At 63.5% G+C, this 20,274-nt stretch overlaps 2 protein-coding genes across 3 annotated transcripts in view; one reads left to right on the forward strand and one right to left on the reverse strand.

Moving 5' to 3' along the window:
* Nucleotides 1-10,998, forward strand: part of GNAZ (G protein subunit alpha z) — a 30,408-nt gene extending 19,410 nt beyond the window's left edge. Inside the window, exon 3 of the mRNA XM_027566136.1 lies at nt 9,333-10,998. Coding sequence (XP_027421937.1) covers nt 9,333-9,677 — 345 coding nt within the window. The 3' untranslated portion in view covers nt 9,678-10,998. The remainder of the gene's footprint in view (nt 1-9,332) is intronic.
* RSPH14 (radial spoke head 14 homolog) overlaps nt 1-20,274 on the reverse strand; it is a 50,934-nt gene that overhangs the window by 26,638 nt on the left and 4,022 nt on the right. For both annotated transcript variants that reach the window (XM_027566138.1, XM_027566137.1), the window contains exons 3-4: nt 18,968-19,070; nt 16,285-16,403 (exon numbers count right to left, since the gene is read on the reverse strand). In XM_027566138.1, the coding sequence (XP_027421939.1) occupies nt 16,285-16,403; nt 18,968-19,070 (222 nt within the window). The remainder of the gene's footprint in view (nt 1-16,284; nt 16,404-18,967; nt 19,071-20,274) is intronic.

A 20,274-nucleotide genomic window follows, 5' to 3' on the forward strand; every position in this document is an offset into this window, starting at 1 on the left:
TCTTGCCAGGTCTTGGGCTGTGTAGGCAGGGCTGCCCCCGCCACACTGCACCCCTGTCCTCTGAGACTGGTGGACATCACGTTAGCAGCTTGAGATCAGCCAGGTGAGAGCGGTGATGTTGCGGACATCAGCAGATGCTACGGCCACCCCCCGCCCGAGGCGGACGTTAAGCGGCCCCCGCCTCCTCTAGGCAGTGGTTCCCCCACGTCCCTGCCCGGCAGGCTCAGTCTTCAGTGAACAACGGCACTTGCTGCCGGCTCCTCGTAGAGCCAGGCCGGCCGCCCCCGACCCCTCAGCAGCCCCCTGCTCTGGGCCTGCGGCCGTGCACGTCATTTCTGCTCACGCTTGCCCCACTGGGGGACGGCCCTTTGCCAGAGCGGTTCACGCTCTCTGGGGGCAGGGAAATCGATGCTGTGTGCAGAGGGGCTACCTGGGAGCTGGGGGCGCTGCTGCATCTGTCAGCGTGTTCGTGGCCAGCCCCGGGGTCCTCCCCCCACCGGCCTGAGGACAAGCCCCCTTTCCTCCCCTGAGGTCATGCGGGGACTGCATGGCGCAGCCTCTGGAGGCTGAGACTGGCTTCCGTGGGGCTTGGCAGGGAGGCAGCCCCAAGTAGCAGCCAGGGCGGTCTCCTGCCCCAGAGACCAGCGTGCGGGCAGAAGGGCCTGACATCGGAGGCAGGGCCTGGGGTGTAGCTGGGGGTGCTGGCCGGGGCTCCCCCTTGCCAAGCTCGCCAGGGTCACGGGGAGGCTGGGGGCAGCCCTTCAAGGTACGACCAAGGGGTTTGGGAGGCCCCACGGGGGAGTCCAGCCCACAGCCCAGTCTCTGGGGTGGCCATTGCCGCCGGGCCTCCATAACCCCCAGCTCTGTCCACACACATGTCAGCGCGTCTGCACTCAGCAGGACCTCACGGCAGAGAACCCTCTCAGCTTGCGGGTCCTCAGATCCGGAGCCGAGCTCAGCGGGCCCCGGGGGTCCGCCCTAAGGTTCCCGCTGAGGCTCGCCCAGGCCGCAGCCCCGCACACCTCTGCTGCCCTCCAGCGACCCTGCCAGCAGTCCTGACCGAGGAGGCCCAGGCTCCTGTGGCCAGCCCGAGGAGACTGGCACAGCAGCCAGGCGGCCTGCGCTTCCTGTGCGGCTGCCCCCTCCAGCTCACCCGCCGGAGGACGGGACCCTGGGAGGCGGGAGGGCAGGCCTCGGCCACACGCGGGTCCAGCCCCACCTTCCTGCCCGCAAAGCTGGGCGACAGGCCTGCAACTCGGGGACAGGACCCAGTTTTGACGTCTGCCGTTCCCGGCGCCCGTGTCTGGTGCCCGCGGGGCCCGGGGCTCTGGGGCTGGCGCTCGGATGGAGAACGCTGCCAGGCAGTGGAGCATAGATCCCGGACAGCCCCACGACCTCCTCCTGGCCTGGCTGCTGGCTGGGAAGGCTGTGGGAACCTCAGGCCGCCTCCTTTCCTCTCTCTCACACTAGAGAGCTGGACGCACAGGTGGGCTGGGCCCCCACGCAGCACGACGCCCCCCAAGGCCAAGGCCAGCCCATCACAGTGTGACCGAGCTGAGCCTCGAAGCCCGTTAGTGGCCATTCTGCCATCTCCCGCCCCCCGCAGTCAGCTCAGGCCTGCCGGGGTCAGGCTGCGAGTGCCCCTCGGTGCGGCATCGCCAAGGCCAGAGGCCACCCCGGGCGGGGATGGAGGCGGTGCTGGGCCGCACTGTCCCTGGGCGCTCCCCTGATGCCCAGACCTAGCAGGCTGGCCAGGGGGCCCGGCACAGGGCCTGTTGCCCCCAGGGCCTCCCAGCCCCTCCACGGTGGTGCGGGGCTCCAGGGAGGGCAGGGCAGTCTGCTGAACACGGGCCGGGAGCCCGTCGGGGCGGGAGAGCAGACCGTTCCCGAGGGCTGTGGAGGGCCCAGGTGGGCCCCCGCGTGTAAGTCCAGCCCGGCCCCAGGCACAGCCGCTGTGACCCCACGGCCCAGACACTTCCTGCCACGCTACTGTTTACCGACACGGCCCGGGGAGTGATCCAGGGGGCCCCGGCTGGAGAGGGCAGGTTTCAGGGACCCACCAGGAAGATGGTGACATCTGAAGGGCACGTGCGTCCTTTCTGTCTCGGGGGGACTGTGGCTTGGAAACCAGACACGGGGCCCCGCCTGGCTTCCTCACCCCCTCGCCTCCCCCTGGGCAGGGGGCTGTGGGGCTTGGAGCACCTTGCGGGGCGGGGCCTGGGGTCAGCCACGGTGCCAGCCTCCCGGGCAGAGCGCCGGCCGCTGCCCCGGCTGGATCAGCGTTCCCAGGCCCAGCCTGCCATGGCCCCAGGGTCCTCGGGAGGCCCTTGGCCACACGTGGGCGTCCTTCCCGGGAGAGGGTCTGTCACTCCGCTCGGTCTCTTGGCAGAGCTGAGGACCCTGGCCCTGGCCCAGCCCCACCCTGCACCCACGCTGATGGAGAAGCCAGTGCTGGGCAGTCATGACCCGGGTACCTGCTAAGGGTGAGCACTTCTGAAACCGTCTTGTCGGCCAGGGGAAGAGGTTCCCCTCTGGGATGTCTCCCCACCCACTGCTTTCGCTTGGGGAGGGGTGGCCCGGGGCTGCAGGAGCCCCACCTGATGGACCGAGTCAGGGCCGCATCAGGCAAGAGGGCTGGGCCCCCGGGGTCCCCCTTCCGGTCCCGGGGCGGCTGCCGGCCCTCCCGCGGTAGCGGCGATGGTCTGCGCGTGGGCCAGGCCCGCCCACACCTGCATCCCGCCGTCGGCTAATTTCTCATCAGTGACGGACGGTCAGGGAGTGAGGGGGCACGTGGATCAAGCCGGCAAGGTTTAAGACGAAAACAAGTAGCAGGCAGGTCTCGTTTCAGCGGAAGCCTAGAAGGACGGGGGCTTTGAAGGAGGTGTGCTCCCTGCGGGACGAGGGTGGGGGGCATTGGGGGCGGGGGGGGGGGTGAAGGCAGGTGAGACGCAGAGCCCGGGCCCTGTGGAGGCTAGCACCTGCCTACTCTGGGCCTGACTCCGGGCAGGGCGGGGAGCAGCGTACGGGGGCTCCATGCCCGCTAGGGCAGGTGCTCCACGCGTGGCCTTGGGTCTCTGGGGGTCGACCCTAACTCATTCCCCACCCGCGCTACTGAAGTTATGGGCCACCCACTGTCCCCGTGCCCCCTGCTCGGGGCTCTGCGGCCACCCGTGGGCTCGGGAGCCATCGTTTCTGGCTGAGATCCCGTCGGTCTTTGAGGTTCAGTGAGAGCAGGGCACAGATGCATGTGTCTGGGGCATGGGGGCCGGCCGCTCACGCGACTCCTGCTGCATAGGTGGGCAGGGCCCCCGCGTTGGTCCTGAGAGCGGGGTCGCAGCGTGCCCGTGTGGGGCCGCGGGCTGTCCCCGCCCGGCCCCCAAGGATGCAGGGCACCCCCAGGCCAGCGTGGCCGTGGCCTTGGAGGGTTGAGCACGCTTGTCCTGAGGTACCCCGGTGGAACCCAGGCTGTGGTCCTTCCTGTCCAGGGTCCGGGGTCCCTGGGAGGCTGAGGGCACCTTCATGCAGACCTCTAAGCCCCTCAACACAGATGGCTCATCCCAGCTCGCTGAGCCTCCTCGTGGGGGGATCCGGGACCTGATCCTGGGGAGGGGGCGCTGGGCGGGGCGGCAGGGGCATCCGGCGAGCTGCCCCAGGCCGAGCTTCCGCTGCTCCTGGCACGTCCGGGGTGGCTTTCGGGCCATCGGGGCCTGAGCACAGCTTCTCCGCAGCCTGTTATCTTGTTTAAACAGCACTGCTGTTTGAAGGGGCAGGCCTGGCCACGCGGTTACCACGAGCCTCACAATTGTTCCTGGAGGGTGGGCAGGGGACAGGCCTCCAGAACACAACACCCCCCCGTCCCCCGCGAAGCCCCATCTGTCGATGGCCTCAGGCCTGTGGGGCCCAGCACCCCCGCCCTGCCTACCCCCGCCCGCCCGGGATGCAGGGAGCCACCCCCTGGGGTGGGGGCAGGCTGGGCCCTTTGCTGAGCCGGCTTCTGGTCCCTGGGCGTGGAGTCCGAGGGCCGTGAGTACCCGGGAGGTGCGGGTGAGAGACGCACATCTCCCCCCCCCCCGAGTGCTGATCCCAGTGCTGCTCACTGACCCCCACTCTGACCCCTGACCCCTGACCCGGACCTGGGGCTGCCTGTCTGCAGGGGGCGGCAGGTGCTGGGGGAGGGTCAGGGCCCTGGCGGAGGGCACACGGAGTCATGGAGTTGGATCCTGGGGCCATAGCACCGACCCCGGGCAGGACCGTGCCGTCTCGGCCCTGGGAGCCCAAGGGGTCGAGGGCCAGGGCACCTCGAGGGCTCGCGGATTCGGACAGAAGGAGAAGCAGCGGGTGGCCCGCTTGCCCCGCTGCCCCCGCGCCGACCGTGGCTTCCAGCCATCCCCGCAGACCAGCCCCGGGCATTGTGGGGCTCCTGCGCCCATCAGCCTCGCTAACCCAGTCCTGGGTCCGGGGCAGCCGGCGCCCAGCCCTGCGGGAGGAACACGTGGGCAGCACTGACTCGATCAGCCTGGACGCAACCCAGTCGTCCAGCTCTTTTCCCCAGGCGCCCGGAGCAGGGTTTAGGGTGGGGACCGGCGGGGACCGCAGGTGGCTCCGGCTGTCAGAGGCTCTCCCTGGGGCAGAGGGGCCCTCAGCCCAGCCCCCACATGGTGTAAATGGGGGCCGCGGGGAAGAGCGAGGCCCAGCCACAGGGCGCCCTGCGGTAACCGCCCCGTCCCCCGCCCACCAGCAGCAGGTCCCCAGAAGGACTGCCCCCTTCCCTGCCCCATGCCCCGGGGGGCCGTGAGGTCTCCTGAACCCCGAGGTGCCCTCCCTGGCTGCCAGCAAGTAGACGGCGGTGGACAGTGTCGCCTGGCCACCAGCCAGCTCGGTCCTCCGTGCCCCTCCCAGAGGGCCGCCTGGTCCAGCCTGAGGGTCTGGGTCTGCGACGCTGTGCAAGGCTGAGGGTGGAGCTGCCTCCCCAGTTGCCGTGGAAACGGCAGGACCGCGCTCAGTCGCCCTAGTGGCAGAGACTTGGCGGTGGGAAGGGCCCGAGGGGCCACAGGCGTTCCCAGGCCCCCTGTGGGCAGGCCGACCAGGACCATGCCTGCCCCCCTACCCGTCTGCACAGGGCGGTAGTGACTGCATGCTTGCCGGGGTGAGCCAGGCTCACGGGCCCTGCCCTCCCACGGACTCATCCACGAGGGGCGCGATCCCCGGGAGTGGAGGTCTGAGTCGCTGCCCCAGGCCTCCAGCCTCTGCCTCTGGCCGCCTCCTCCCTGTCCCCAGGGGGCCCTCCCGCCTGCGCCCCTCAGCCTGAGGGCTGTAGCCACAAGCGGGCCCTGCACCTCTGAGCACACCCCGCCTCTGACTCACGACAACTAGATCCCAAAGGGAAGCGCACGGTAGAGGCTGAGGACCTTTAGTGGATGTGGGGGGTGGGGGCAGGAATGGGTCGGGGGGAACCCAGGGCTTCAAGCCGCCAGGCAGCCTGTGATCTGGGCCCGGTCCCTTTCCTGTGGAGCCCAGGGCCAGGGGCGCCCCAAGTGCAGCCTCTGCCTGCCCCCCCCAACCCACAGCCTCCCAGCAGGGCCCCCCGGCACCCCAGGCTTGCTAGACTTTTCTGCAGCTTTGCATGGAGACGACACAGCCCACTCAGCCACAGGCTGCAGCCCCCTCTTGGGTGACAAGCCTGTCTCTGCAGCTGCAGGTGCAGCTTACACGGGTCCCCCCTGCCGGCGCCCCTGCCAGCACCTCGGGACAGATGGGGTGTGAGGCTGGGGTCCACTTGCCCTGTCCTCAGCGGAGGAGACCCGTGCAGCAGGGCTCAGGGTGGGCCAGGGAGGTCCCGGGGGGCTCCTCCCACCCAGGGCACAGGGCTGTCTGGGCCTCAGCTCCTTGCAGGCCATGGAGGAGGGGGCGGTCAGTGCCACGCTGAGCATGGGCCCCCCCGACGGGCCTGCGGCCAGCAGCGCCCTCACATTCCGTGGACGGCCGGTGCCACCTCGACGTCCAGCCCCGGATGGACCCTGCCCACTCGGCCCACTGAGCCGGGTGCCGCCAGGCATCCCCACTGACGGCCCCCGCCCTCGGCGCCCTCAGAGCCTGGCACTGTGGTGAATGGAGCTCATTCATGCCTGCAGCCCAGCCTCCCTGCGTGAAAAGCCGGGTTCACGGCTCCCAAGAACAAACACCCCAGGCTGGTCCTGCAGCAGGCAGACTGGGGCCCTTCTGGGCCAGGACCTTGTGCTGGGCCCCAAGGAGCTGAGTGAGTGCCAGGCCGCACCCTGCTACCTGGGGCCTCCGCCCTGCTTGGCCTGCCCGCCGCCCCATCCTGGCCACCAGGGCCCCCCGTCCCAGGACGTCTGGCCTTGGTCTCCAAGTCAGCGCATGATGGCTGCTGCTGGCCCTGGTGCCTGGCGCGGGGCCTCTCAGCTTCCCATAGGGGTCCCGTTCCGCCCCCAACCTCTGGAGGAGGGCGGCCGACAGAGCCCCCTTTCCCAGGGGTGCGGCGGGCCCAAAGCACAGTTGGAGGCTGGCAGAGTGGGGTGCCGGCTGCCCGGGGAGGCTGAGGAGGCGTGAGGGAAGCCAGCTCAAGTGGCAGAGGGTGCGGAGATGCTGACGGGCCGGGGTTTCTAGGGGCCCCTGGAGGGGCTGTAGGGGTGGGAGGAGGTTCTGGGGGCCCCCATGGACAGGTGGCCAGTGGCCCGCATGCCCTGGTCCTCCTCCATGCCCCCCCCGCCCCCCAGAGGCCAGAGACACCGTGAGCTGATCAGGGCGGTACTCTCCCTGTGCGGGTGGGCGGGCCCCCGTTCCCTCCTGCCCAGGGGCTGGTCAGACTGCACTGGTGCCAATGGGGTCCCACCCCCCAGCATTGCAGGGCAGACCAGCAGGGTCCCGAGTGACCCCTCGGCAGGCGCGCTGGACGCAGGAGCTGCCTGTCTCCCCACACCGGTGACCCAGCAGGGCCCAGATGCCTGGATATCCGAACAGCTGTTGCCCCTGCCCAGCATTGGCCTGCCCACCCTGGAGCCCCGCCACACACAGGGCCCCCCCGGCCACTCGGCCTCCGGTCTCTGGGCTTTGGCACCTGCCCGAAACCAGAGACCTGCTCAGCGAGTGTGCGCTCAGTGCTTGGTGAATACGTGCCTCTGGCCACATCTGTTGTTTATCGTACGTGTGAGATCTGGGGTCGGGAGCACCCTGATTAAGACATCGTTCCGGCGAAATGACAGACAGCTCCGCCGCTGGTTCTTTCCACGCGGCTTCCAGGAATCCATTAGCGCTCGTTGCCACCCAGTGGCAGGTGGTTTCCTGGACCACCAGCCTCGGCGAGGGGGACTCCATCCTGCTCTCAGACACGCTGGGGGCCGGCATCCTGCTTCTGTCTGCAGAAGGATCGCCCCCCCAACACACACACATACACACGGTCACTCCCCCAACACACACGATCACCCCCCAACACACACGATCACCCCCCAACACACATGATCACCCCCCAACACATACGATCATCCCCCAACACACACAATCACCCCGCAACACACACCATCATCCCCCAACACACATGATCATCCCCCAACACACACACATGATCACCCCCCAAACACACACACACAGTCACCCCCAACACACACGATCATCCCCCAACAGACATGATCACCCCCAAAACACACACATGATCACCCCCCCAACACACACACACACGATCACCCCCCAACACACACGATCATCCCCCAACAGACATGATCACCCCCAACACACACGATCACCCCCCAACACACATGATCACCCCCAACACACACACATGATCACCCCCCCAACACACACACACATGATCACCCCCCCAACACACACACACGATCACTCCCCAACACACACGATCACCCCCAACACACACACGTGATCACCCCCCAAACACACACAATCACCCCCCAACACACACGATCACCCCCAACACACACACATGATCACCCCCCAAACACACACACACGCAATCACCCCCCAACACACATGATCACCCCCCAACGCACACGATCACCCCCAACACACACATATGATCACCCCCCAAACACACACACACACATGATCACCCCCCAAACACACACACACGCAATCACCCCCCAACACACATGATCACCCCCCAACGCACACGATCACCCCCCAACGCACACGATCATCCCCCAACGCACATGATCACCCCCAACACACACATATGATCACCCCCCAAACACACACACACACACGATCACCCCCCAACACACACGATCACCCCCAACACACACGATCACCCCCCAAACACACACCGTCCCCAAGACCTGAGACCAGGCTCTTTCTAACGAAAGCACAGGAAGGGTTTGAAAGACCAGCCTCCCAGGTGGAGAGCAGGGCCTGGAGTCCGTGTCTCTGTGGTGAGGGGGCGGTGGGGAGGGATGCCTTGTCAGCACTGATGCCATCAGATCCTGTTCGTCTGAGAGGGCCAGGCCTCTGGGAGATGAGGGAGGGCTTCATGGGCGCCCCTGGGCACCCCACCCTGGGGCCAGCAGCTCTGCGCGTCTGCCCCGGAGGGTCAGCGAGCCTCGAGCTCCTGGCCTGGGGACTTGGAGCACATTTCTCTGCCTTGGTTTCTTCGTCTGCAGGATGGGATGATAAGGTCAAGGGTGGTCAGCAGAGCGTCCCTGTTCATTGTGCGTGCTCAGAACAGTCCTTCATCTAATGACTCAGCTCTAGGCTGGCCCTGCCTTCAGGACACTCATCTTATTCACCTTAAAACACAGGGCAGGTCACCACCTGCAGGCGTCCCTTTAGAAGCAAGGTGATCAGTCGTGGGGGGTGGGGAGGAGCAGGTGAGGGCCCTGGGCTCCTCGAGAGCCTGCAGGCTGCAGCATATCCTTGGTCCTCTTGGGGAGGTGGAAGGGGCCCCCGGGGCCACACTGCAGTCACGGGGCCTCCGGGGGGTCGTCCTCACCTCCTGGGGGCGGCGGAGGGCTCCTGTGTGTGGCACCAGGTGAGCACGCAGCCAGCAGGGGCTGGGCTGGCCCAGCTCCGCCCTGGAGCCTTTTAGGAACAGAGGACCCGCATGTCACAGACTCCCGTGAGGCCTGACACCTGGCAGGATGGAGGCTCCTGGCTGGCCCACCCCCAGCAGGCGGGGCTGACCACGAGCTCCCTGCAGAGGGGTGTGGCGAGGACGGTCCTGCATGGGAGGCAGGGCCTGGCCTGTGGGGGCGGGTCCCCGCCGGCAGCCCCTGAAGGCGCGCGGCCAGTGACCCCGGGGGGGCTGTGCGGGCGTGGGGCCTGCTGGGGCCCGGCTCTGCTGACCGCCCCCCACCCCCTCCCCCCAGAGCCGGATGGCCGAGAGCCTGCGCCTCTTCGACTCCATCTGCAACAACAACTGGTTCGTCAGCACGTCCCTCATCCTCTTCCTGAACAAGAAGGACCTGCTGGCACAGAAGATCCGCCGCATCCCGCTGACCGTGTGCTTCCCCGAGTACAGCGGCCAGAACACCTACGAGGAGGCCGCCGTCTACATCCAGCGGCAGTTCGAGGACCTGAACCGCAACAAGGAGACCAAGGAGATCTACTCGCACTTCACCTGCGCCACCGACACCGGCAACATCCAGTTCGTGTTCGACGCCGTGACCGACGTCATCATCCAGAACAACCTCAAGTACATCGGCCTCTGCTGAGGGCCGGCGCCGCGGCGAGGCGGGGACCAGCCCGGGGCGGAAGACGGGGGTGGGGGCCGGCGGGGCCGCGGCGAGGCGGGGGTGGGGGCCGGCGGGGCCGCGGCGAGGCGGGGACCAGCCCGGGGCCAGAAGACGGGGGTGGGGGCTGGAGCGTGCCCCCAGCCCCCGCCCCGGCCCCCTCGTCTCTGCAAACACGACTATATACGGATAGGTTGCTAGGTAGGTAGACACACTTGCGCGCGTGCACACACACGCATACACACACTCTCTCTCTCTGCAGACGGGCAGGCCCCTCGCCTGGCCGAGGTCCCATGAAGGCTTGAGGAGCTGTCGCCAAGTCCGCCCCCCCAACCCCCAGACCCTCCCGCCACGTCACTCTGCCTTCCTGACACGGCCCTGCTCCGTGCCGGGGGACCACAGGGCCGGGCGGCCAACTCCCCGGGAGGAGACCCAGAGCCGGGGCCGTGCCGCCCACAGCACTGACTAGCCCTCCGGCCACTCACCGCCCTTTTTAACGCGCTTGGGGACCATGCAGCAAAGCCGCACGGTGACCCGCGTGGCGCGGCCCGCTGGGTTCCCGCTTTTCTCCTACGAGTTGGACGTTTTATAAAACCAAACCCTGGTTTTTCTCCTCCGATATCCTTTTTTTTTTTTTGGGCCAAATCTCGTGGTGTTTCGCAGAGATACAGAAAATTTCCAATGCAGTTGAGTATTCTTTTTTAAACGCAGATTTTCAAAACCTATTTTTTGTCCCCCCCACTCCGGGTGGCCCTTCTCGTGTCTTGGCTTGCTGAGTGTCAAAGTCGTCACCGGACGCATCTATCCGTCTGCCCGGCGGTAGCCTCGGGGCCGCGTTGTACATACGCCCGTGCAGCGTCCCCTGTCCCTGGTGCGGCCTCCGCTTCGTTTTTCTTTCAGAAAATAAACGTGCTGTGTTCACAGAAGGCCCTTCACCGCGGGAGTGGACGAGCAGTAGCTTGGCGTCTCGGTGTTTAAAACGGGAAATGACCTGTGGCGTCTCCGCGTGTGAAGGGACGGGAGGCCCGAGGGGCAGCCGGCCTCCTGTGAAGGCTCGGCCGCCTGAGGGGGGCCCTTCCTGCCCGCGGGGCTACCCCCCGCCACGTGGACGGCCCCGGCCGAGGGCTGCCCGCAGAGCCCTCGCCGGGCGGAACCCCTCTGGGCCCTTGTTCGGGACCCCGAGCCCGAGGTCAGTGCCCAGAGTCACAGCCGAGGACTGTCGAAGGGGGCGCAAGGAGCCGGGGGATGGCGCGAAAGTCCGAGATCGTCTCCTTTATGAAAATAAAATTCCCTGAATGAGCCAGGCCTCGTCCCCGAGTGCTCTGTGTGCGGCACGGGGTCGGGGGGACGGTGGCCATGCCCAGGTCCCTCTTCTCTGCCCACTCCCTGCACGCCGTTAGAAAAACCGTCTGGAGATGAACGTCAAGAGCCAACAAGCCCAACGGAGGCGGAGGCCCGCCCGCCTGTGTGTCCTGAGGTGCTGCAGTTGGAGACAATGGGGGCTGCAGCCCAAGCTGCTCAGTCACCTGGACCCCCTCTGCCCCAAAGACACCGTGTCCAGGGTCAGAGTCATCCCTGCGGGGCGGGCTGGCGTACGGAGCAGGGTCCCCGGCCCAGCGCCGGCTGCCTCGCCAGGGTGGGGAGCAGTGTCGCCGAGGGTGGGAAACGCTCCTCAGGGAAGTTCATCCTCACTGGGCGGGGTGCTCGGGGTGTCAGTGGCGACCCATTTGACAGAGGACGGGAACGTGCCCAAGGTCGGGTGCGGGGGCGGGGGCGGCGGAGCCATCCTCTCCAGGGGGGGCAGAGAGGGGGCCGAGGGCCAGTGCTTCCCAAGGCCTGGGTCTTTGCTCAGCTTTGCCCCCGAACGGCTGCGGCAGGAGCCCGGGGGGAGGGGTGCACGGAGCCACCCCAGAGCACCATCTCAAACCCAGGACCCAGCCAAAGCCCCGAGGGAGGTACGCAGACACAGTGGCGCAGGGCCCCTGCTCATCCCCAAGCAGCGGAACCCGCTCTGCAGGCTTATTCTGTGCTTTCATGCCAGCTGGGATAGGAGGTAAGCTCACCGCGAGCGTCTTTAACTAAAAGCACACAGCTGGAGGGAAACAAGGCGTCTGCCTCCTGCCCTGATGCGTTCAAGGCAGAGACAGGATTCCCTGGGACAGCCCCCTGGCCTCCCCACCTCCACCTTTTATTTGCTCAGTTCCTCCTCTGACCAGCTGATCCCTCTGCTGAGGGGGCCCAAGACCCACCCCCGGGGCCTCGGAAGTCCCCTCCGCCGGGCAGACAGGGCTGGGGCGTTTGCGAGGATGGAGCCGCCTCCTTCCGGGAAGGCACGAGCTGCGGTGCAGAGAGGCCCACGCTTAGCAGTGCGGGAGCTGGGACAGGGGGCTGAGCTGAAGGAGGGCGGCCCTGAGCGGGGAGAGGGTCCCCTGGGGCCGCGGCTGAGTCCGGGGGGCCGGGGGCGTGTGCTGCCCCCGGGCTGTCCGGCTGAGGACGCCCGCAAACCCCACCCCCGCGCTCCCCTGGACGCAGCCCCCCATCGCTGTCTGGCCCCAAGGAGGGACTCCAGGAAAGCCCGCCCCCCGCCGCTGCCGCCAGAGGAGAGGGCCGGGGAGGGGGGTGGCGAGAGCGCTTCCCGGGCTGTGTCCGCACGGGGGGCGGCCGCTGGTCACTCGGGGCCCCGCAAAGCGGAGCCGCCCGCGCTGCGGTGGCCGGTCCTGCGGCGCCCCCTGCCGGCCACTGCGGGGAGGGGTACCAGAAACAGCTGCCCTGGCCCACTCAAACCCTCCCAACACTGGCCCCAGCGAGGACACGCCCGGGACACGGCCCCCCAGGCCGGCGCTCAGGGCCCCCAGAAGGTCCTCCGGGGGCGCCCGCCACGCGCCGTGTCCCTCCCCCGCTCTCCGTCCAAGCTGCGCACCGCCTGCTGCCGACCCTCCCCAGAGTGTCCCAGGCCTCCCTCTGGGCGGGTCACAGAGGCTGAGCAGAGCCCAGGAAATCCTGAGATAAAGGGTGAAACTCTGGCCTCCCTGCTCTCCGGGAGAGCCTAACCCCTGTGAATTTCAGAAAAATTTGCAGGGGGCCATACAGCGCTTGCTTATTGAAGGTAGGAAGACAGTGTTGGGCTGGTAAGGGACTTTTGGCTTCAGAACAGAAATCCACCCCGGGTCCCTTCTCAAGCTGAGTGTGAAAAGCAAAACTCTTTCTCAACTTTTAGAAGAAAATGTGACAGAATGCCTCCATGAGCTCTTAGTGCCAAAGTCTTAAATGGCACCCCCCATCAAAAGCCACAAAGGAAAAGATTGATGGAAGCTCACTACCATTCAAATGAAAAACTGCTGTTTTATTAAATAAAAAGTGACTTTACTCAAATGAACAAACAGTGGAAATCTATCAGACTGCCTGGAACATGGTGTTTGCACTGTGTGTGGCCAGCTGAGGGTAGAATCTGGGAGAAATGAAACACTCCCTGGAATCGATGAGACACAGAGCAAACAAGTCGACAGATGGACTCGGGCTCCCGAGAGGCTCTGGCTGGAGAGAAGACGCCCCTCTGCCAGCCTGGGGACCTCTGCAGAGCCACAGTCAGTGATGGCTAAGGCTATGCAGCCAGCACCCTGCAATAAGGGGGCACGCCCAGCCCTCCCGGCTGGGACAGGAACGCTGAGAAGCGACCGGATCTGCAGCCCCAAGACACCATCCCCAGGGGAAACCAGCACACGCAAGGTCAGCCAGGCTGGGGTGAGTTTACTGAATGTAACTGTAGGTTCCAACAGGGGATGGGCAGGCGGAGGTTACAATCAGGAAATAGAGCCCGTGACACACATCGATACATCCCACATCGATACATGACTATCGACACATCGATAGTCATGGCATTCGGTGTAGAAAGTACCAGGCAGACACGTACAGCAAGATCCACCTATATACAGCTTTTAAATCAGGTGAGGCAAGATCTATATATAATTCATGATAGTGAAAGTCGCTCAGTCGTGTCCGACTCTTTGTGACCCTTGTACAGTTCATGGAATTCTCCAGGCCAGAATGCTAGAGTGGGTAGCCGTTTCCTTCCCCAACCCAGGGATCGAACCCAGGTCTCCCACATTGCAGGTGGATTCTTTACCAGCTGAGCCGCGAGGGAAGCCCAATGTATATAATTACGACCGTGGTAATATGCAGAGACGTGTGTTTCGGGTGTAGTAGCCCACCCTCGGTGGCTCCGGGGAGGGCGGAAAGGAGGGTGATGCTGGGTGGGGGCGGTGTTGCGGTTCACAGGGTACTGTACTTTTTCAGCAGAAATCTCAAGCAAATGTGAAGGGCAGTTGGATGTTAAGATTCAGCGAAGCTGGTGGTGGTTCCTGATGTTCGTTATCATCGCCTCTCTGTTCCCCCAAATGCTCACAGAGGTCACAGTAATTTTAAGAGTCCCGGGTGAGAACGGCAAATCCCCTGTCTCCACACCCCGAGCAGGGGTGCCCCGGTGCAGAGAGCAAAGGTGAAGCTCGGCCCCAGAACTGGTTCCTCCTGGAGACGCCCCGATCTCCCAGAGGCCCTCGAGCATGGTCGCCTAGGAGAAGCTAGCCAAGGGGTGTTTCAGGAAGACGTGGGCCGGGGTCGGGGGCAGGGTGGTCTTTGACTTGTGTGTTTATTCCGCCACGTTGGGTGGTAGGTGTGGCGCACAGACTCTAGTTACACGCGTGGGCTTCACTGCTCCACGGCACGTGGGATCTTAACTCCCCAACCAGGCATGGAAACAAAAGTCCCCCGGATTGCACGGCAGGTTCTTAACCGCTGGACCCCCAGGGACGTCCCAGAGCGGACTTTTTAAAAAGACCCCCGGGGTTGTGCCCTCCGGCCTGGCGTGCCCAGCCCAGCCCAGCTGCAGGAGGGCGTGGTCCCCGCCGGCCGCAGTCGAAGCCCCGGGGCTCCGCTCTGTTCAGCCGGCCCCTCTGTACTGACTGGTTCCCTTGGCCATTTGTCTCTGGGCCCGGGTTCAGGGAGGGCCCCACCTGGTCCTCACTGCGGGCGTCCGAGGTGGGGACAGGTCCCATCAGCCTCCCTTCCCCACGAGGAGACAGCCTGTCCCGGGGCACGCGGGGCTCCAGGGGAGAGCAGACGGACCCGGCCTGTCTGACTCCTGGTGCCTGACATCTTAAGGCCTGGGTCAGGCTTAAGGCCCTCCCTCCAAGGCCTGGCCTCCTGCCTCTCGGAACGAGCCCCTCATTTACAAATGCTCACTGCGTCACGTGCCGGGTCGAGTGTCAGCTCTGACGCGAATCCCCACCCTCCAGTCGCGGTCAGAGGGTGGTGGTGACCCTGGACTCGCGTTGGATTAGCAGAAGTGGTCAGCTGGGGGGATGCTGACCCAGGGGTGGGGTCTTCCGTCCTTAAAAACGCACTCTGGTGCTTCTCAGAAGAGGGTGTTTACGGGGCTCTCGTCGCCAGGGAGAAACAAGCGAAAACCAAAGTGAGACACAGCCAAGCACCCGCCAGCTCAGCTCAAAGAGCCCGTGTGGGCACGGCACGGGCCGCCCGGGGCTCCCTCGCACGACTGGTGGGGGCGCATGTTGGCGAAACTCGTTTAGGACATCACTCCTACGACCTTCTAAAGCTGGACGTCAGTTGTCCTGCGCTCAGCGGTTCTCTGCAAGGCGGATCCCAAAAGAAACGCATACGCGTGTCCGTCGAAAGACAGGTAAGACTGTTAGCGGCCACTGTATTCTCGGCTGCCACACACCAGAAACAATTCATACGTTCTCAACGAAAACCCACGCGGGCAACAGAAGGGACAAATAACACTCATATGGTGTGCATACCACACTGCACCGCAAACGGGCAAAAACCAGCCACACACGACCGCACAACAGAGACACAGAAGCCAGAGACAGAATCCTGCAGACTGTGTCCACCTGCTGCAGGCCAGAATGCTGGCGTGGGTGGCCATTCCCCCTCCAGAGGATCTTCCCGACCCAGGGATCGGACCTGGGCCTCCTGCATTGCAGGCAGATCCTTTCCTGTCCGAGCCACCAGGGAAGCCCCATGCAAAGTTTAAAGTAGCACAGATCAACCTACGGCCTCTGAACTAGAGACAGATTGAAGTGTCGACCTTTGGGTGAGGGGCGGTGACTTCTGGGAGTAGACCCTTGGCACGTGTCTTGATCTGGGTAGCAGCGGTGCCCAGAAGTGGCAGGCTCACTTGGTACAAGTTAATCAAGCGTTCATGTACAACGTGGGCCTTTTTAACAGGCATGAAGGTGAAAAGTGAACGTGAAGTCCCTCAGTCATGTCCGACTCTTCGCGACCCCACAGACTGTAGCCCACCAGGCTCCTCCGTCCATGGGACTTTCCAGGCAAGAGTACTGGATAGGGTTGCCATTTCCTTCTCCAGAGGATCTTCCCGACCCAGGGATCGAACCCAGGTCTCCCACACTGTAGGCAGATGCTTTACCGTCTGAGCCACCAGGGAAGCCCCATTTAACAGGTATGTTGTGTCTCAATAAAAGCATGACGTGCTCTAAGCTGTGATCAGCACAGCAGGTGCCTGTCGGGAGAAGCGCCCCCGGGCCGCCCACGCCCATGGCGGGCTTACCTGCAGGCAGCTGGGCCAGGTGCTTGAAAGCCGTGTAGAGGTTCTCCCGGCAGGCTGGCTGCGCGTCACTCATCAGGAAGGACAGGGCTTGGATGACATTGTGCTCCAGAAAGCCCTCTCTGGGGAAGAAAAGTCAGATTTAGACACGGCCAAGGGATGAAATTAAAAGACGCTTTCTCCTTGGAAGGAAGGTTATGACCAACCTAGACAGCATGTTAAAAAGCAGAGACATTACTTTTCCAACAAAGGTCCGTCTAAGTCAAGGCTATGGTTTTTCCAGTGGTCATGTATGGATCTGAGCGTTGGACTATAAAGAAAGCTGAGCACCAAAGAATTGATGCTTCTGCACTGTGGTGTTGGAGAAGACTCTTTAGAGTCCCATGGACTACAAGGAGATCCAACCAGTCCATCCTAAAGGAGATCAGTCCTGGGTGTTCATTGGAAGGACTGATGCTAAAGCTGAAACTCCAATACTTTGGCCACCTGATGTAAAGAGCTGACTCATTGGAAAAGACTCTGAAGCTGGGCAAGGTTGAAGGCAGGAGAATGGGACGACAGAGGATGAGATGGTTGGATGGCATCACGGACTCAATGGACATGAGTTTGAGCAAACTCCAGGAGCTGGTGATGGACAGGGAGGCCTGGCATGCTGCAGTCCACGGGGTCGCAGAGTCGGACACAACTGAGTGACTGAGCTGAACTGAACTGAAGGCTGTGCCCGGAGAGGACCCAGTAAGAACCTAGAGGCAGGGGGTCCGCACCACCCCCCCGCCTCCCTGGAGCCTGAGCCTGGGCCGGCTGGGACAGACTGCATCCCTGCAGCCTCTGAGGAGAAGGCAGAGGCTGCAGTGGCCCTGGAATCCAGTGTACCTGAGTGGTGGTGGAGGACTCCGGGCGACAGAAGCCAGAGGCCAACCTCCCTGAGCACTGGGCTGGGCTAACTGAGCCTCTCTCCACCTGCCGGACACACACCTGTCCTCCGTCCAGGGCAGGCCCATCCCTCAAAACCCACATAAGCCTGTTGTGCTTGTCATTATAATGACATACGTTCATTAACTATCAGGTAAGCCCATTGAAGGGCTTTCCCGGCGGCTCAGCGGAAAAGAACCCACATGCAATGCAGGAGTCAGAGGAGGCTCGGGTTCGATCCCTGGGTGGGGAAGATGGGGAGATTGCTCTGGAGGAGGGCATGGTATCCCACTCCAGGACTCTTGCCTGGAGAATCCCCAAGGACAGAGGAGCCTGTGGGCTACAGTCCATGGGGTCGCAAAGAGTCAGACACGACTGAAGCGACTCAGCATGCATGTGAGCCAATTCGATGAGAGAAGAGTTGTTAGTTTCTGGGTTTCTTTTTTTTTTAAACTTCCTCTTGAAAACAAAGTTGAATGCTTTGGAAATACTTAAAAATGAACGTCTCAAACAGTAGGGAGATGACTGTAAAGATTCTAGAAGGGTCTGGCCTGCAGATTACTTCATTAATATCTTAGTTCTTGGTTAACTTTAAAGAAGTGAAGCTACTGATTCATGATGGTACAGGCGTGGTTTAAGCAGAAAAGATGACGGGAAACATGGTCTGCTGGGCACAGGGACTGGCGGCTGCCTAATCGTTCAGGGGTTTGGGCTTAAGATGAACTGTTTGGGGAACCCCCTGATGGTTCAGTGGTCGGGACTCCGAGCTTTCACTGCTGAGGGCACAGGCTTGATCTGTGGTGGTCGGGCTTCCCAGGTGGCTCAGCAGTAAAGACCCCGCCTGCCAGGAGACGCAGGAGACGCAGGTTTGATCCCTGGGTCAGGAAGACCCCTTGGGGGAATGGCAACCCACCCCGGTGTTCTTGCCTGGGAAATCCCACGGGCAGAGGAGCCTGGTGCGCTGCCGTCCACGGGGTCGCGAGAGTCAGACACAGTGGAGTGCACGCACAGCACTGCTGCTGCAGGGAACCGAGGTCCCCCAAGTCACACGGCGGCAAACGCAAAGGCCGAGCGTTGAAAGGGAATGTGCGGTTTCTACACAAAGGCCGAGCGTTGAGAGGGAATGTACGGTTTCTGTCCTGGCTTTTTTTTTTTTTAATGTGGACCATTTTTTAAATCTTGGTTGGATTTGTTACGATCTGACTTGTGCTTTATGTCTCGGTGTTTTGGACACCAGGCATGTGTGGTCTCAGCCGCCCGAACAGGGCCCAACCCCGCGCCCACCGCGCTGGAAGGTGAAGGCTGAAATGCTGGGCCACCAGGGAAGTCCCTCTTTCCCGGCTTTTCTCCCGCTTCTGGCTTTTTAGCCATTCTATTTGATTAGCCGCCTAACTGCAGGCCCGGTCACGCCTGGTGAGGGTCTCCAGGCTGCGGTCGGGCCTAAGAGAGAGCTCGGTGTGAGGCCTGGCCCAGGTCGGCACACAGGAAGTGCCCAGCTGTGCTCGGCCTGAGGTCAGCCTCGTTCCGGGAGAAGGAGGTCACGGGGGTCCCCCACGTGGCCGGACCCTTCTCTGCGCCCCGAGTGAGGTGTCTAGGCCTCTTCTCTCAGCGCCTGGGTGCCCACCCCGAGTCTCCCCGACGGTAAGTCAGCTCCGTAAGCTGTAACTCCCCACGGTGACCGGGGACCAGGCCCCCACACTCATGTATTCCCCTCGTGTGGATCCGGGAGGGCGGCAGGTTCAGCGCAGGCAGGGACCCAGGGTACGAGGCTCACCTGCCCACGTTGTGGGTGGCCATGATGCACAGCACCTCGGTGGTCTTGATGCGTACGAGGTCGTTGGTGTCCTTCAGCAAGGCTTTCAGGCTCTCCAGGCAGCCTGCAGGGCAGAGGGAGCAACGAATGTCCTCCAGGCTCAGACACCAGCCGACCCAGAAGTCGATGGGCGCGCCGATGTCGGGGTCAAGAGCACCAGGGCTCTGCTGTTTGCGGGTGCGGGGACGCCGGGTGGGCGACCGAGTGCTTCAGAGTCACTGCTGGGGCCTCTGGGTGCCAGAAAGGCTCACCCCGGGACCCTGTCTCCACCCCCCCCGATTTCTGTGCACGCCTCTTGCTGGTGCCACCCTGGTCCTCCCCGGGGTTCAAAAAACCGCTTTTATTTGGAGAGACCGGAGGTCAAATTCCAGCTTGTCCCCAGCTGCTGTGTACCCTTGAAAGGGTTACACCGAGGCACGCCAGCTCGAGCACCTAGAAACCCTGCCTTTTCGTGGGGCACCCCCTGGCCTCATAGTCCTTCTCGCTGAGACTCCGTTTCTTCTGTTGAGGAGGCTCCTTCCCTCGCCGGGCCAGTGCCACGAGGACTGAGATAAACACGGGCATGCACGCGCTCGTCGTGGTTCCGGCCCGGAGTCGGGCTCACTAAGTCACAGCCTTTATTACCCAAGCTCCACCCAGCCTCCGAGGCCAGGTTGGGACCACTGCTGCCACCTCTGGGATTAAACTGCTGCTGCTGCTGCTGCTAAGTCACTTCAGTCGTGTCTGACTCTGTGTGACCCATAGACGGCAGCCCACCAGGCTCCCCCGTCCCTGGGATTCTCCAGGCAAGATCACTGGAGTGGGTTGCCATTTCCTTCTCCAGTGCATGAAAGTGAAAAGTGAAAGGGAAGTCGCTCAGTCGTGTCCGACTCTTAGCGACCCCATGGACTGCAGCCCACCAGGCTCCTCCGTCCATGGGATTTTCCAGGCAAGAGTGCTGGAGTGGGGTGCCATTGCCTTCTCCATGGGATTAAACTAGCCCTTCGGATAAGTAAGGCCGGTGGGAGAAGCGGCAGATCACGCACTGTGGACCTCATCTGGAGGAGCTGCGACTGGGCCACGCATGTCAACTTAGCTCTTATGTGGCTAATTGTTGTCTCGTCACTAAGTGGGGTCCAGCTCTTTGCGACCCCATGGACTGCCAGGCTCCTCTGTCCATGGGATTTCCCAGGCAAGAACACGGAGTGGGTTGCTATTTCCTTCTCCAGGGATCAAACCCACATCTCCTGCACTGGCAGGCGGATTCTTTACCACTGAGCCACCAGGGA

The sequence above is a fragment of the Bos indicus x Bos taurus genome, chromosome 17, assembly GCF_003369695.1.
Source record: "Bos indicus x Bos taurus breed Angus x Brahman F1 hybrid chromosome 17, Bos_hybrid_MaternalHap_v2.0, whole genome shotgun sequence".
Classification (NCBI taxonomy): domain Eukaryota; kingdom Metazoa; phylum Chordata; class Mammalia; order Artiodactyla; family Bovidae; genus Bos; species Bos indicus x Bos taurus.